General features: G+C 37.7%; 1 protein-coding gene across 1 annotated transcript; it reads left to right on the top strand.

The window, feature by feature from the left end:
• The first annotated feature begins 5,322 nt into the window (after positions 1–5,322).
• LOC137394830 (uncharacterized) lies at positions 5,323–17,977 on the top strand. The gene is made up of 8 exons (XM_068081602.1): positions 5,323–5,399; positions 10,621–10,882; positions 11,844–12,049; positions 12,863–13,089; positions 13,246–13,418; positions 15,221–15,399; positions 15,488–15,638; positions 17,278–17,977. The coding sequence occupies exons 2-8, from the start codon at positions 10,778–10,780 to the stop codon at positions 17,461–17,463; spliced, it is 1,227 nt and encodes a 408-aa protein (XP_067937703.1). The 5' UTR covers positions 5,323–5,399; positions 10,621–10,777; the 3' UTR covers positions 17,464–17,977.
• The last annotated feature ends 781 nt before the right edge of the window (positions 17,978–18,758 follow it).

Below are 18,758 nucleotides of genomic sequence, written 5' to 3'. Positions count from 1 at the left end.
ACACAACCCCTTATTACGCCTCCTGATGATCTTAGCCATAAAATCTAAACATGTTCTTAAATCAGAGGCTATTTCACCATTTATGTGACTTCACATAAATATGTAAATGAGTTGTTGAGTTTTAAAATGCTTTCTTTCCGAGCTGACTTCTTATGCTGGCCATCTTTCTGTGTGCTGAACTTTTGGTGTTTGTAGCAGTTAATAGTAAAGGTTATTAGTGTTAGTTTCTGGTACTGGTTGGTAGCATTAGTTATAGTTACTGGTACTAATAGCTAGTACTACTAACTAGGAATAGTAGCTAGTACTTCTACAACTTGCCATGGCTAGTTTCTACTACTAGTCACTACTACTAGTTTCTACTACTAGTCACTACTACTAGTTTCTACTACTAGTCACTACTACTAGTTTCTACTACTTCTTGCCATGGCTAGTTTCTACTACTAGTCACTACTACTAGTTTCTACTACTAGTCACTACTGCTAGTTTCAACTACTTCATGCCATTGCTAGTTTCTATCACCATTTATTGCTGACTATTACTCTTCTGAAGTACAAGATTTTACTACATAGACAAGCAACTGTTGTCTCACATGCATGATATCTGCAATTAATGCAATTACTATCATCAGCTGTCATAGCAAGTGTATGACTACCTTTTATGTGCTATAAAATCGTTCTATTACAGTATCAAAATTTTTGCATTCTTATGGTAGCGTATTATATGCCTCTCTAATATGTCATACTAATGATGTTTGTCTTTGTATCGTCGAAACCACTCACTTAAAGCTTGTCTGAAAATAGCACCTTGCTCATCCGGCCCACTGGATAGCCTAGATTCAACTAAATAGCCTAAATAGCAACTACTTGTTGTCAAAAACTACTCCTCCGAGTTTCCTAATAGCAACCTGCATAGTTTGACTCTCCACCTCCACCTTCCCCTGCCCTCTCCACCTTCCCCTGCCCTCATCTCCACCTTCCCCTGCCCTCATCTCCACCTTCCCCTGCCCTCATCTCCACCTTCCCCTGCCCTCATCACCACCTTCCCCTGCCCTCATCACCACCTTCCCCTGCCCTCATCACCACCTTCCCCTGCCCTCATCACCACCTTCCCCTGCCCTCATCACCACCTTCCCCTGCCCTCATTACCACCTTCCCCTGCTCTCATCACCACCTTCCCCTGCCCTCATCACCACCTTCCCCTGCCCTCATCTCCACCTTCCCCTGCCCTCATCACCCTGCTAGAGTTATAGTTCACAATTTGAAGGTTATCAAGGCTGTGCAGCGGGACAATGACTCCAGAAATTCAAGTTGTTGTACCTTCCTTACAAAGAAATTGGAGACAATTATTAGGGGTTATTGAGTGGCAATGTACCTTCTGTTTATCTGTTTTCATTGAGCTCTAACCAAGGTATGATCGCTAGTCACATGATTTCAGGTGGTTTAGAATTCTTTTCATAAAAATAATCAGTAGGAAACGATTCAAGCTATTATTCTCCTGTTGAGCTTATGTCCGATTCAAGTCTAACATAGAATTTTAGTAATAGCTACCATCACTACTCATCTCACTTTTATTCTTACAATGTTGAGCTGTCTGTTTGTAAATGCTCATGACAACTGGAGACATGATTAATTAATTAATAATTAATTAGCCTTTTTATCACCTGGCTGCAAATACCCTGTTTGTAGATTCAACTCCAGAATTGGACAGATAACTCTCAAAGATATGAGCCTCTTTTATAATTTCGCACTCTTTAGTATGATGTGCGTTTTTTTAAAGAAAGGATACAGCAAATATCAACTAATTTATGTATGAATAAAAGCGTAAAAATTTAGCGAAGTGCTCAATGATCAAATCAAAGCAAATTAGAATTGATAAAGCAGACTATAACTTTAAATAAAACATTTTACTACTAATAGTTTCACGTTTGCTGAGAGCAATCCTCAGATAAAATGTTTGGACCAGATTTAGTTACTTTATAGACAGATTAAACTATTAAAATTACTAAAACTTTGTTGCTGGATGATTATGATAGTTAAAGGCTTCATAAAAACATCAGGTTTTAAAATTAGACAGTAAGAATTTGCTAGCATTTCTACAGGTGCTGATGAGTTCATTACGCTCGTTCAATGATGCTAGGTGTGGCCTGTATATTATGTAAAACTTAATGTTTCTATGAAGCCTTTTATGATCATAATCATCCAGCAACAGAGTTTTAGTAGTTTCAACAGTTTCCGCTATAAAGTAACTGAAACTGAAAAGCGTAATGAACTGATCAGCGCCTGTAGACACGCTAGCAAGTTCTTACTGACAAACTTCAAAATCTGCTGTTTCTATGAAACCTTTAACGACCAAAATTATCCAGCTACAGAGTTTTAGTAGTTTTAACAGTTTCACTGTTAAAATTAAAAGTAAACTTAAAGTAACTGAAACTGATACAAACATTTTATCTGAAAAATGCTCTCAGCAAGCACAAAACTATCAGTAATAAGTTTTTGATCTAAATTAAATGTCTGTTTTACCTATTGGTATGTATATATAGTATATCTATTTCTGAAAGTTTGTGTATGTGGGTGTGTAGTTCCAGCCATAGCTATTTAATGCTTGGAACAAAAAATCTGTACCACAGAAGATTTGATCCCAGATCCTCCGATTTGCTAGTCTGATGCCTTACCAATTCAGCCACACAAACTTGATGGATTCATTAAGCGATATATTTTGATTTATGGGAGCAAATATGCTACCGCTCTCCGTCACGACGCAAAGTGATGGCATAACATATTGAGAAGCGGTAGCTCTTATTAGTGAGCTTACTCAAATTATCCATTAGCAATGTGGCAGGCTAATAACAAGTGGCAGGCAACTCTCATTAACTCTCTTTATTTATAAGATGAATTTCAATACCCGGGCAACGCCGGGTAGCACAGCTAGTGTACTATATATGTATGCCATATATATACATATATATATTTATTTATATATATATATATATAATTTTGGTAAGAAATTTGTTAAAATTTGACTAAGCTTAAAAATTACTAAAAGTTTCATATTACACAAAAGGTGTGTAACACTCATCAGATAAAATGCTTATTGAGGACTAAACTGTACAGTCTATAGACTATACAGTATAGTCTATAGACTATAATGTATAGACTATAGACTATACTGTATAGTTTATAGTCTATACATTAAGCTCAAGTATTAAAAGCTAGATGGATGGGATCTATTATGTAACGCTATTTCGTAAAAGATGTTTCTTAGAATGTCTACAATAGATATTAGTTCACCTCGTTTGTTTAGAGTTGCCTTCTCGGGTCTTTACATGATGAAATATTTTTTAAAGTACATAACTTGCAATTTCCGCCATTTTTAGAGTAAGGCTTGGCGTGTGATAAATTTTCTAGGTTATGTGGTAGTCGGTGCTGCTTTCTTTGAGGTCCCATATGTAGCTGTTTAGCTCAGTAGAGTGGCGTTTAGATATGTCCTTGAATGTAGATTAGTGATGGTGATATCTTGCTTTGAAGCTGTTTTCGGTGAGCCCTGCATATGTGGCTACAGGTTTTTGTTATCGGTAGTTGTTACACTTGCCTGGTATGTCACTGATTTTGCTAGGCAATTGTCTGGTAATGGCCAGGTGTTCTTATTTCTGCAATTGCAGCCAGGATTACTTGTTTTTGGACTGTTCAGTGTTCAATTCAGAACACTGTGTTCAGTTCAGAATTTTATCACACTATCAAACTGTAATCATGTGATTTTAGTGTTTAGTGTAACCGAGAAGATAACTCCTAGCAGGTCTGCAATTAAACGACTCATTCCTTTTATTCAATGTGCTCAAGGTAAATAATATATATAAATATATGTATATTATTTCCCTCAAAAATCTAGAGGTAAATAATATATACATATATATATATATGTTGTTATATAATGCAAATGTTGTTATATATTAAATACAAATCAACTTTCTGTCCAAACACTCTTCTATTACACGGGCAACATTGGGTGGTACAGCTAGTATATGTATATATATATATATATATATATATATATATATAGCATTTCTAACTTTCAATCTACATAGCATGAGAAAAATAAAAACAACTGTAAAAGGTTTTAAAACTTTGTCAAGCAACTGTACCATTCAAGCTAGTAGCCTGGCATATTGCCAATGGAATATTCCACAAAGCTAGTTAATAAGGTTAGGCTTCTAATGACGGTAAGCCATGACTTTGAGTCTGCATTGTTGTCCAGCTCAGGTGTTCTAATAATAGCTATAGCCGGAAAACCAACAGACAGATATACGACATACAGACGGACTTTGAGAAATATATATATAGATATATATATATGTATATATATATTATTTATCTCTAGACTTTTTATAAAACATTCACAATCAATTTTTATATTAGATATTCCTAGGAGTAAGTGGTCAGGAATAATGAGTCATATATGAAGAGACTAGCCTGTTTTGACAAACTGTTGTTTTTGCAGAGTTTATGTAGAGAAAAATAAGATATAAACATTTAACCAGAGACTAGCCTCTGCGGTAAACTTTAGTAGAACTTGAGAACTTAGGCAACAACAGCAACTAAACATGTTGTTACTTGTGTGATCAGTCAGTTTTATTTGTATTTTTGTTTCAGTCAGTTTTATTTGTTCTTATTGATTTTATTTTTAATTTATTTTATTCTCAAGTTCTACTCAAGTTTACCGCAGAGACTGATCTTTGGTTATACGCTTTTATCTTATTTTTTCTATATAAATTACCTAATTACATTAGATTACCAATGTAGCGACCAAAATAACATCGCAGACAAGCCGCATAGACGGAAGAGAACAACTCCCTTTCAGTGCAGCTGATGCATAAGGTGCAGTATGTATTGTGACAAGCCGTTGTTTTGCTCGCTCCGCTCGTCGGGGGGACAACTCCGCAAAAAACAACAGTTTGTCAAGACAGGCTAATGAAGAGACCTGTCCTTTTATGTCTTGTCCATGTGCATTCAATAAGCTCATAGAGTCAGGTGGAAAACAGTATATATGTGAATATTACGGGGCTGGTTACAGTAGTAATACAGGTGAGTAGTAGCCTTACGAGTGTTTCAACTCTAGACAGGAAAGATGAAACTTCATTTGAATTGGCTGTAATCTTCTACCAACTGATTAACACTCTGATCCCACTTGTATGACACGATGAAGGTACACTTCACGAATTTATTATAAACATCTTACACCTTGCAGATCTGTCTGTCTTGTCACTATGAACCTCAAGTGGGCTGGCAGATCAACTGTGCAAACAGCGGCCTCTCCTTCTTGCCTAATATAAACACTCAGGAGCCAATAGACATTCTCAATCTTGGATTTAATTCCATACTATATATTGAACCAAGGCTAGTCAGGTGAGTGAAAACTATATGGTCCCTGTTGGCTAGTTTCTTACGTGTCAGTAGAATACATCTATAGAAAGTTAGATGTTATATGGCTGCAACAGGTGACACTATTAATGTGCTGCTGACACAGATGAAAAGTACAAAATAATGCTAACTTTATTCGTCTCTTATAAGTTACATGACTATTCATAAAGTTACAGATCTGGCTACACTGTTTATTAATGGCTGGAGTTGAACAAGGTTTAGTAGAAAAGCTCTTAAATAGTTTTTATAGCCAAACAAGCAGTACTTGATCCCCGAATGTGGATTTTTTATCCAGCCATATTGGAAGATGTTATGTTTCTGCACAGAAGCAATTAAATAGAGTATTAAATTAGAGAAATGGTTTATTGCACACTCCAGAGACAACTGATTTGATAACAGAAAACCCAAGTATTTATATGTTTGGTCATAGAAAAGCTTTGTAAAAAGCTACAAGCATTCTTAATAGCTATAATGAGACAGTACTATATAATATTAGCTTGTATAAAGCTTTAGCTAAAAAGCATAATGTATGTTGGCAAAGTACCAATAATACTTGGCACTTGCATGACACCTCCTCACTAAGCTAAAGGTTCTTTCTGGTTCTCTTAGACCTTCGGGGTTTGTCTCTGCTATACTCATCTCCATCAGGTAGACGAGGGTTGCGTGGTCTTCTTCTAGACGGAGGTTGCTCTGTTACAGTTGTAGGGGCTGGTAGTTGCAGTTTTGTCTCCTCTGTTATATCAGGTTTATCTCCAGGGTCTTGATCTTCTTCTATTGAGTATCTTGGTCTGAGTTGTTCAACATGTCTTCTCCAAGTAGGTCCCTTTGGTACCACTTTGACATTGAGACTACGAGTTCCATATATCTTAGTAACAATGGCTGGAACCCATCTAGGTTGTCTGTTGCGTCTAGGTCCATGATACAAGGCATAGCATGGTGCTCCAAGATTGTAGCTGTGTATCTTGCTAACTGTCTTTTCTGCCGATCTGTTGACTTCTCTGGATTGATGAAACTGTGCTATGTGTGCGGGTGATGGCAATAGGGTGTCAATCTTGCATCTCATCTGTCTTCCATTCAGCAGCTGTTGTCCAATAGTGTGAATAGTGCATACTGTATCAACATCATCCTCATCTTCTCTTGCATCAAACTCTTTATCAGGTCCAACTGGCTGTCTTGAGAGGACATCTGCATTTTGATGATGCTGGGTAGATCTGTATTCTATGGTGTAGTCATACTGATTTAGTACCAGTGCCCATCTTGCTAGTCTGTTGGCTGCTAGAGCTGGAACTCCTTTGGTAGGTCCTAGAAGTGTGAGAAGAGGTCTGTGGTCAGTTACCAAGATAAACCGTCGACCATACAGGTACTGGTGATACTTCTTTAGAGCAAATATGATTGAGAGAGCTTCTTTTTGTATTTGTCCATATTTCCTCTGTGTGCTGGTCAGTGTTTTTGAAACATTGGCTATTGGTCTCTCACTTCCATCAGGATAACGATGAAATAGTAAAGCTCCCAGTCCAGTTTCTGAAGCATCACATGAGATTCCAATGTCAAGATCTGGGTTGAAGTGTGCTAAGACACTATCAGTTTATAGCATATCTTTCAGTTTGTTGAAGCTCTTTTCTTGTTCAGTGCCCCACTTCCAGGTCTCTCCTTTGCGTGTCAGTTTGTGCAATGGTCCTGTGAGTTGTGACAGATTGGGTATGAACTTGCTGTAGAATTGTGTAGCTCCTAAGAAAGATCTTAGCTGAGTTAAGTCTGTTGGGACTGGCATCTGTTGTACTGCATCTGCCTTCTTTCCTTTAGTGATTCCCTTTGAAGTGAGTTTTTGTCCCAGATACTCTACTGTAGGTTGAGCAAAACAGCACTTGTCTTTTTTACATCTGAGCCCTCTTTCTTCTAATCTTTGAAGAAGTCGACGTAAGTTTTGTAGATGGCTCTCTGCATTGGCTCCACTCACTAGTATATCATCTAGGTATACTGCTACTCCTGGGAGGTCTTGTGTCAGTTGCTCCATGATTTCTTGAAAATACCCTGGTGCTGAGCTTATGCCAAAGGGCAACCTCTTCTGTAGTAGTACTCCTCGGTGTGTTGATAGTGCTAGTCGTCGTTGACTTTCTGGTGCCAACAATATTTGATTGTAGGCATCTGCTAAATCAATCTTTGTGTAGCAATAGCCTCCACCTAGTTTTCTGATTAGATCTTCTGGTAGTGGGATGGGTTTCCTATGTGTTTCTAGCTGATTATTGATAGTCTTGGAGTAGTCTCCACATACTCTGATTTTCCCTGCAGCTTGACCTGTTGTAGATTTGCGTACAGGTACAACTGGTGTTCCATACTGGTTGAATTGAGTTGGTTCCCATATGCCTTTAGCTACACCTGCTTCGTATGCTTGGTTGAGCTCTTCTGTCAAGGCAATAGGAACTGGTCTGGGTCGGCAGAAGACTGGCTTTGTTGAAGGTTTGAAGTTTATCTCTAGTTCAAAGTTCTTGAGACATCCTAGCTCGCCTTTGAATATTTCTGGAAATTCTTTGCACATCTCCTTACACTTGATTTGTAACCTCCCATCTGGCTGGTTCTCTGTGATTGTTGATACAAGGTTTTGTTGTAGCTTGTCATCAATAGAGATGCCTAGTTGCTGTATAGCAGTTCTTCCTAGTAGGTTGAGATCTTGTACAGCACTAATCACAAATGGTAGTCTGACTTCTTTCTGTGCATCCAATTGGGCAGTTAGCTCACATCTGCCAAGCGTCTCTATGAGATGTCCTGAGGCTGATTTGTAGTTAACTGTAGTAGGTTTTAGGTTTGGCTTTCCTAGCTTCTCCCATATTGATTTACAGATGAAGTTGTCACATGCTCCAGTGTCCGGTTCAAGTGTGAAGTTGTCTCCCTCCAGTTTGATGTTTTCAGCAAGTTTCACCATCTTGGTTGATGTGCATTCTATCATCTTTACTGGTTTTTCTGCTGCAGATGATTTCTTTTTCTTGCATGCTCTTTCTATGTGACCTTGTTTAGAACAAAAGTTGCAGGTGGCTGCTTTGAATCTGCAGTCATCCGCTGTATGGTTAGTTCGGTCACATCTGTAGCATAGCCTTCCTTCCTTCTGCTTGTCAGGTGTAGAGTTGTTTTTCTGGATTGGTTTGTATCTTGAGTTCTGTTGAGCAACCTTGTTGACTTTAGACGAGTTTCCATAAACTGTCTCTTTGGGCACTTTAGCTGCTTCTTCTGTTTCCTGTGCTACCTGTATAGCTTTGTTGAAGTTGAGTTCATTGTCCTTGACCTTGAAGAGAGATTTGAGAACTGCTTCATTGTTTACAGAGCAGATAAATCTTGTTCTGAGAGCCTCATCTAATGGATCTGTAATGTCTATGAAGGCACATGTAGTTGCATCTTGACGAATTCTGGCAGCTAACTCTTGAATAGTTTCTCCAGGTTTCCTCTGCATGTCACTCCAATACTTGTAACGCTCTCTAACAATGAAGCGCTTAGGGTCATACTGGTCTTTGAGAAATTCCAGTATTTCATCCATGTTGAGGTCGTTGATCTGCTTGGGTGTTGAAAGCTGAGCTGCCATATTACTAAGCTGCTTGTAGAGTGTAGGCTGTTGGTTGGTGAGAAAAGTGCCAGCAATCTTGTCTTGATGAATAGAATTTGCTGCAATGAATGTGTTGAATCTGTCTATGTAATCTGTTAGTAGCTCTGCTGTTGGGTCAAAACCTGGGAAGGCTGGAACAGCGGTTGCAGCTGTTTCTTGTTTCCGTTGTAGGTTTTGTAGTAGTAGCTCCATCAGTTTCTTATTCTCCTCCATTCTTTCATCTTGCTGACGTCTGTATTCCTCTTGTTGCTGCTTGAACTCCTCATGCTGCTGTTGTCTATGCTCTTCTCGCTGCTTTCTCTGCTCCTCTTGCTGCTGTCTCTGGTCCTCCTGCTGCTTCTGCATTAGCTTGATCAGGTCTGCTACTTCTGCCATTGTAGTGGTGCAATTTTGAACAGTTACTCTTGTAATAAACCAGAACTCTTTGTATCGATTTTATCAATGATAAAATCTGAACAAAACTTTTTGTAATTGTTCAAAAGAGAAATCCTTGTTGCCAATTAGCTTCTGTTATGTTTCTGCACAGAAGCAATTAAATAGAGTATTAAATTAGAGAAATGGTTTATTGCACACTCCAGAGACAACTGATTTGATAACAGAAAACCCAAGTATTTATATGTTTGGTCATAGAAAAGCTTTGTAAAAAGCTACAAGCATTATTAATAGCTATAATGAGACAGTACTATATAATATTAGCTTGTATAAAGCTTTAGCTAAAAAGCATAAAGTTTGTTGGCAAAGTACCAATAATACTTGGCACTTGCATGACAGAAGATAATTTCGCTTGACATGTTTTAGGATTACTTGACTGATAATGTGTAAAGCAATTCTCTTATTCTAGTGGTTTCTGTTGATAAGTCTCTCCATAAATCTTGGTTGCTCTTAACTGCTTTACGTAAATCATATGTAGGCTTTATATGGTCTGTTTACAATGAGAATTTTTACACACCTTCGCTGGGAGTGTGATGAACACTTTAATTATGGATCTTTAAAATGACTGACTAAGACTTATAAAAAGGCTTCTCTCTTCTAACTTCTCATTCAGTGAACCTTGAGGCTATGGTAGTATGACCTTCAGTGAACCTTGAGGCTATGGTAGCATTGTGTTGCAGATGCCTGTCAATCTATCTAGCCATATGTACGTATAAACCCTTATATCTTATAAGTGTTAGCTCTATCGCTAGTATTTAGTAATAGCGCTAACAACTATAGCCTATAGGTGTTAGCTCTATTACTAAATACTAGTAATAGAGCTAACAACTATAGCCTATAAGTGTTAGCTCTATTACTAGTATTTAGTGATAGAGCTAACGACTATAGTATATAGGTGTTACCTCTATTACTAAACACTAGTAATAGAGCTAACAACTATAGCCTATAAGTGTTAGCTCTATTACTAGTGTTATGTAGTAATAGAGCTAACACCTATAGCCTATAGGTGTTAGCTCTATTACTAGTATTTAGTAATAGAGTTACAGGAATATATGATTCCTTTGCGGTCTCAACTATTGAGGGTTTAAGAAGTTTGATTGTCTCTGGTTGCATTTGAAGTATAATTAAATTGCTTAAAACAAATCCTTCAAATCATTGAAGTCACTTATTCTCTTCTTGTAGAAATTTACGGATTCGTGAACTTCTGCTCCAAAATAACATTTTAAATTCAACAGCTTTTCTTAATGGCGGTGACATATTTGAAAATAGCTTGGAGTACCTTGATTTGAGCGAGAATAGTGGATTGAAGGCGCAGGGGCTGATCCGCTCATCCCATTTTATGGGTCTCATAAATCTTTCTCACCTCAAAGTCAATGATATTGGACTAACAGATGTGAACTTCCTTAAGGACTCAGATAATGACCAACACCTTAAATCGCTGGAGGTACTCTGTGCGTCTCATATTCTTAGATTTCTTTGATTGAAAAACTTTAAAGTTTGTTTCATAAACTAATTATTGGTTATAACTTGTCATATTTTGTCATAGAGTGACACAACTGCTCACACCTGTCATAACCTGCCATAACCTTCTTGATACAGCTTGTAGCAGTCTGTCATAGATAATAATAGCAGCATCAATGTTTTTTTGACACAGCTGGCTTTTGATGAAGTATAATTACCACTGCACCTTATTTGTATCTCAGAGTGATAAGTTTGAAGCCAGTTCAAATTGCCATGAATATGGAGAAGGACAAGCCGTACTATGCAAAAAGGGCATTCTAAATAATTGCAAATTCCCGTCATATTCCTGCACATCGTATTCTAACAAATGATCTTTGCATATATTCTCTTTGACTTTACTAAATGTTTATTTTATGTCAATTAAAGGTTTCAGGATCTTTTATAGGTTGTGTTCTCATTTTTCCTTGACATTTACCGCTTTTAATACATTTCAACTTACAAGATATGAACAAATTACATACAGCTTCAAAAAATTATTCCGAAAATATCATTTCTTGCTGCTGTAAAATGATCCACCTAGTATTACTTGTTTTAGCAGTGCAAGGTATTTCAAATGCTATATATCAACCCATTGATTTGATTTTATTAGGCCACTGTTGCCCTTTTTCTGTAGTGTTATAATTCTCATGTGGCATAACTTAGAAAAACTTCTGTTTAAAATGAAATTATTGTCGATAAAGTAGTATATATGATAACATATAGAATAATGTGGGTAAATGGAAAGCTGAAGATAAGAGAGTTTAGCTGATCTCACAGCTACATATACCTAAAATAAGTTTTGACAATCTCTTTACAGCAGTTCTGTGTGATGATTTGGTTTTCTTAGAAGCTTCCAGTGTAAATCTATATTTTTTTGTTGAACAATATTGATCTTTCATTGGCAGGTTCTTGAAATATCTTACAATGATTTATCTGGAACACCTGGCATCCATCCAGATACATTCCATGGGAAGAATCAGCTTAAAACGCTCAAAGCTGCTGAGGCTGGAATTTCTGATCTTCGGTTTCTAGACGAGCCCTCATTAAGGAACCTTGAAACTCTTGAACTGCAGAGAAATGAAATCGACCTGCTTATGGTTACAGACATCAGGTAGGAATCTTTTATTTCTTCATGTCTATGAACTTATCTCCTTGGTCTAGTGAGCTGGAATATATCTGGTTCTATGTAAAGATTTCAATGGTACGAACTAGAGGCTCATTCAATCTTCAAGTTTTCTCCTTATCTCTAGACCAAAACTACTTCCTTAAACTTCCAATTATTTAAGTTTGTGTTGTTACATGACTAGTGCTAGTTACATGACTAGTGCTAGTTACATGACTAGTGCTAGTTACATGACTAGTGCTAGTTACATGACTAGTGCTAGTTACATGACTAGTGCTAGTTACATGACTAGTGCTAGTTACATGACTAGTGCTAGTTACATGACTAGTGCTAGTTACATGACTAGTGCTAGTTACATGACTAGTGCTACTACCAGCTTAAAAAGTAGCAGTGGCTTTTCTATTGACTTAACAACTACTTAGGTAAAAAGCCCACAGCTAGTATGAGCATTAAAAATTCGCTTGAACATCTACAAAGTTTTTGTGAATTAATATTATCCAATTGCCTCCAGTTTATGTCAGTTCTATCTACATACATACATTCTGGGAATCACGAGAAGACTTGGAAAAAAATTGTTGGCCACCATTAAAAACGTTTTAAAATATCTCTGTAATGACTGTCTGGATATTGTTGTAGACAGCTGATGTTTCTAACTGAGTACTCTGTAATACATGCTATGATATTGTTGTAGAGATCTGACATCTCTCACTGAGTACTCTGTGATACATGTCATTATATTGCTGTAGAGAGCTGACATCACTCACTGAGTACTCTGTAATAAATGCCATGATATTGTTGTAGAGAGCTGACATCTCTCACGAAGTTGAATATGCGTGAAAACCTGCTGACCAGCTTGAGCCGAGATGTATTAGAAAATCTACCTGCAATAGAAATCTTTGACTGGGGTTTAAATAATGCCGTGTGTGACTGTTCGTTGGCTTGGCTTCGCCGCTGGTTACCAAATAATCCCAATATCATGACCCTTCCGCGAGAGCTGTCTAACTGTCCATATGTTACTGGGGCTGCAAGTTAGTAGTACATACATATATCTTTTTAAACTAGACAACCTGTCAATATGCCAGTGAAACTGCAAGTCGCTATTTTGGCACCCAGTTTTACTTCATATAGCTACAAGTATAATTTTTCTTGCTAGGATATTGAGAGCTCGTTCTGTGATTTTGCAGTGTGTCTAGTCACTGATGAGCCTACAAGCTACACCTCAACAGAGCCCACATCTAGAACCGGAAGTGAAGCCATCATGTCTACAGAGCACAATCAGTTTACTCTTTTTCCATTCTTCACCACAACTGTTGTCTTTACAACAGACCTCCCTTTATCTGCCATCATCGTAATAGCTGTGAGATGTTATCATAAAAAATACAGTGTCTAAACAGAACAGATGATTTTTTAAAAATAGCGGGAAGTGATCTGTGTTCATTGACTACTGTTTGTAGATTTCACTAGCCAACATTTATTGCTAATTTTTATTGGTTATGAGAAGAGTCTGAATGTAGTTCAACTCTGTATGTCATTCAGACACTGAATGTACATCAACTCTGCACGTCATTCTGACACTAATAGTACATCAACTCTGTATGTCATTCAGACACTGAATGTATGTCAACTCTGTGTACCAATCAGACACTGAATGTAAGTCAACTCTGTGTGCCAATCAGACACTAAATGTACGTCAACTCTGTATGTAATTAAGACACTGAATGTATGTCAACTCTGTGTGCAAATCAGACACTGAATGTATGTCAACTCTGTACATAAATCAGACACTGAATATACGTCAACTCTGTATGTCATTCAGACACTGAATGTACGTCAACTCTGTACATCATTCAGACACTGAATGTACGTCAATTCTGTGTGTCATTCAGACAATGAATGTACGTCAACTCTGTATGTCATTCAGACACTGAATGTACGTCAACTCTGTATGTCATTCAGACACTGAATGTATGTCAACTCTGTGTGCCAATCAGACACTGAATGTACATCAACTCTGTGTGTCATTTAGACACTGAATGTAAGTCAACTCTGTGTGCCAATCAGACACTGAATGTACGTCAACTCTGTGTGCAAATCAGACACTGAATGTATGTCAACTCTGTACATGATTCAGACACTGAATGTACGTCAACTCTGTATGTCATTCAGACACTGAATGTACGTCAACTCTGTACGTCATTCAGACACTGAATGTACGTCAACTCTGTGTGTCATTCAGACACTGAATGTACGTCAACTCTGTGTGCCAATCAGACACTGAATGTACGTAAATTCTGTGTGTCATTCAGACACTGAATGTAAGTCAACTCTGTGTGCCAATCAGACACTGAATGTACATCAACTCTGTGTGCAAATCAGACACTGAATGTATGTCAACTCTGTACATAATTCAGACACTGAATGTACGTCAACTCTGTATGTCATTCAGACACTGAATGTACGTCAACTCTGTATGTCATTCAGACACTGAATGTACATCAACTCTGTATATCATTCAGACACTGAATGTATGTCAACTCTGTATGTCATTCAGACACTGAATGTATGTCAACTCTATATGTCATTCAGACACTGAATGTATGTCAACTCTGGACGTCATTCACACACTAAATGTACGTCCACCCTGTATGTCATTCAGACACTGAATGTATGTCAACTCTGTATGTCATTCAGACACTGAATTTATGTCAACTCTGCTCAAAATCAAGTTTATAGCTCTTCGCGTTTAGATTTGCTTCATTTTTAAAACCAAAGCATAATTTTTTAATTGATTGGAACCGAGGTTGGAACCATTGGAACCAATCAAAACAGCAAGTTAAACTAATGTCTGTAGCAAGTCGCTAGCAAGCACTGCTTGATTGGACGAAGTCAATAGTGGCCAAGTTCTGGTTTACTAATGTAAAAGTATTAGTTAAATGTTAACTAACACCCAAATATCAATAGTTACCAATTTTTTTCTGCAATTGATGTTACGTTATGTGATCATACAAGTGATTAGTTTTGTAAATTTACTAGCAAAGGCGTTACTCCACAGCAAATATTCTTAACTAGGAGACTCTTAGCTAGAAAAATGGCCAATTCACAAACAGTCGCAGTTGCCTTCGCAACAATATTAGTAACCACCAGTTAAAACTGTTGTAGGTTATAGCCATTGCAGTTGTCCTAGGAATAGCTCTGGCTCTAGCGGTATGCCTCTACAAACACCGAAAAACCAGACACCCAAGCAGCCTAGGACAACAGGCTGATCCTCACATGTCAATTCGCAGCAATGATAGCGGACACATTTATGACTATATCGACGACAGATCTAAGAATGTCAGGTTTGTTATAAGAAACTATCTACTTAGAGTGATGGTAATTAATAAGAATTGTTTGTTTTTATTTTTGTTATTGATTGTTTGAGTTTAGTCTACATCAAGGAGAAAGGAAGGGGAAAACTGAGGCAGCTGGTCAAATTCATCCATCAATTCCAAGTTTTCCCCCTACTAGTTCCAGCGCTGCTAATGAAAGATATGATCAAACAGGTTACCTGATGCCAACTGCAAAACCTAAAATAAAGGTAAACTGTTTATTTTGTCATCTTCTCACTCTTCTGTCATTTAACTAAATGAGCATGAACAGATTTGAAGGGTCACTTGAAGATTAAATGCTTTTTTAGCAGTAAAATTGCTTCAGATTAGAAAAAACACAATACATAATGGATGGTAGAAGCCATGTTCTTTCATCTGATAAAATCTTTCCGAGACAGTCAGCAGTAAGATGAGTGTATAACTGAATATGGGTCAGCAAGGTCTGCTATAACAGATAAATTAACTATAAAACAACAGAAAAACAACTTGGGCCAATCTTTACAGATCTATTGCATCTTGATCTACTTGCTTCTTCATCAGTTGCACCTCCCATCACAGGCTCCTCCTATCACAGGCTCCTTCTATCACATGCTCCTCCTATCACCTGCTCCTCCTATCACATGTTCCTCCTATCACTTGCTCCGCCCATCACGTGCTCCTATCACAGGCTCCTCTTATCACATGTTCCTCCTATTGCATGCTCCTCATATTACATGTTCATCCTATTACATGCTTCTCCTATCACATATTCCTCCTGTCACATGCTCCTCCTATCACAGGCTCCTTTTGTCACATGCTTCTCCTATCATGGGCTCCTCCTATCACATGCTCCTCCTATCATGGGCTCCTCCTATCACATGCTCCGCCTATCACAGGCTCCTCCTATCACATGCTTCTCCTATCACAGGCTCCTCCTATCACATGCTCTTCCTATCGCAGGCTCCTCCTATCACAGGCTCCTCCTATCACGTGTTCCTCCTATCACATGTTCCTCCTATCACAGGCTCCTCCTATCACATGTTCCTCATATTACATGCTCCTCATATTACATGTTCCTCCTATTACATGCTCCTCCTATCACATGTTCCTCATATTACATGTTCCTCCTATCACATGCTCCTCCTATCACATGCTGCTCCTGGCACATGTTCTTCCTTTCACACACTCCTTCTATCACATGCTCCTCACATCACATGTTCTTTTTATCACATGCTCTTCCTATCACATGTTCTTCCTATCACATGCTCCTCTTATCACATGCTCTTCCTATCACATGTTCCTCCTATCACATGCTCCTCTTATCACATGCTCTTCCTATCACATGTTCCTTTTATCACATGCTCTTCCTATCACATGTTCCTCCTATCACATGTTCCTCTTATCACATGCTCCTCTCATCACAGTTTTTCCATCACACGATCCATTCCTTCAAGATCCACCTTTTCCTGCTTCTCTTTTACGATTGGGAAACTTTTCATTGCAAAATTTATTAACCACAGCTCAACTTTTCATTTTTTTGGTTTCCAATTTCATGTGAGTTTTCCAAAATCGAAACAAAAAAACACTCCCACTTTTACCAGCATTAGAAGCATGAAAGCAAACAAAAATTTCTCTTACAAAATTTTTTCTTCGATTTGCTAACCATAATAACCTGTACAGTAGATAGGGTTGGAATGTACAATCTCTTACAAAGAAGACAATTAGCGTTGTTGTAAACTTGAATATGAAAGAGCTCTTTTTTGTTGAAGTTGTAGGAGCTTCATGTCAGACTTCCTCAGCTGGCAGCCAGTTTTTGTGGTTGCCCAGCTTTAGCTGCTAGATTAGCTGCAACTGCATCTTTTATTTTAGCCTGATGATGAGTACTATGTAGACCCTGATCCTGAAAAAGCCTCAAATCCATCAAAAGGTGTCTACCAGTCTCTTAAACAAGACAACAGTTTGAGAATATATTCTGGCATTCCAGAATCTGTAACTCAAAGCACATCTGGGAAAGAAGCCACGGCTGGCACTGATAATGAAGCTTATAAGCTCTGACAAGCCATTTTTTTAATTATTTTTATTATTGTTTCATTCTACCTGCACCCTCTATCTGCACCCTCTACCTCAGCACTTAAATTCCCGGTTGATATGAATGACAGTAACAACTGCTTTGGCTCAGATTCAATCTGATGCAGCAGATCATAGGTTAGAAAGCTTGGTTCATGGCCAATCCCAGAGCAGTGGGTCAGAAGTGTAGCCAATCCCAGAGCAGCAAGTCAGACGAGTAGCCAATCATAGAACAATGCAATCAACTAGTTGTCAATGTAGAGCTGCAAGACAGGATTTTTAATATGTTTATTATATATAGCTCTTGCAGAACATGACTCATTTTAAGGAGATTTACATCTGGAGGTAAATCATTTTTAAATGTTTCGCAGCAATGCCTCTATCAATATTTTCTGTTTTCTGTCTTTTGAATATAATTAGCACACAATACTTGTAAGACATTCACCTACTATCGAAGTGTTTTCATAAATTTCATAGCATTCCGCAGACACAATCACTTCTTGAAGTCAATGACAGCGGTGTGAACTAAACTCAGTACAGTAAGAAATCGTGCTGCAAACATCAAGTCTGAAAAAATCTGAATGAGATGAAACAATAAAGGTACAAATATTTTTAATATATCCCAGCATGCTGTTCTGAAAGGGTGAAGAAGATGATCGTATATTTCTGCAGACCATATTCTGGTATAACACTAAAGAGTAAAATAGAGCTTCTGGAGAGAAAGAGCTTGGAGAAAGAGAAAAAACTGTATTTGTAAACAGATCTTGCTTTGTTCTGAAACTGTCTGAAAGAAAGGACAGAACTGGCAGCGGACATTTTATAACTAAGTTTACTCATTGACTACTGTAAACAGTCATCAACAATCTTATAAAGCTGTAAAAACAGTGTAGACAACTACAAGAAGTATGTCTGCAGTGAATAAACAGTTTTCAGCACAATACTTTGTTTTTGTTGAGCTAATCAAAATACAGTTAGAACAAAACCAGAAAACTGGCTGCGTTGTTCTAGTCTACCTATGCCAGAGTGAGCGGAGTCACAAACTCCTAACAGTAAGACAACAAGCAAGGCAGCTGGGCAACAAACTTGTAGAAAACTCTGGACAAGTAGAATGAAAATGACCATATCAAGGTCATTTCATTTTTCTACATTGAAGCAGATAAACATGAGCTGACAAACCTTGTTGTTGTTGTGGTAGTTGATAAAAATATTAATGTACTAAAATAACCAAAATCCTGGTTTGAAATGACTAAACATAGCTGGCAAGGAGAAGCAAAAAGGAGAAA

This window comes from Watersipora subatra, chromosome 4 (assembly GCF_963576615.1).
Source record: "Watersipora subatra chromosome 4, tzWatSuba1.1, whole genome shotgun sequence".
Lineage (NCBI taxonomy): Eukaryota > Metazoa > Bryozoa > Gymnolaemata > Cheilostomatida > Watersiporidae > Watersipora > Watersipora subatra.
This window is presented reverse-complemented; position numbering and strand designations above follow the sequence as displayed.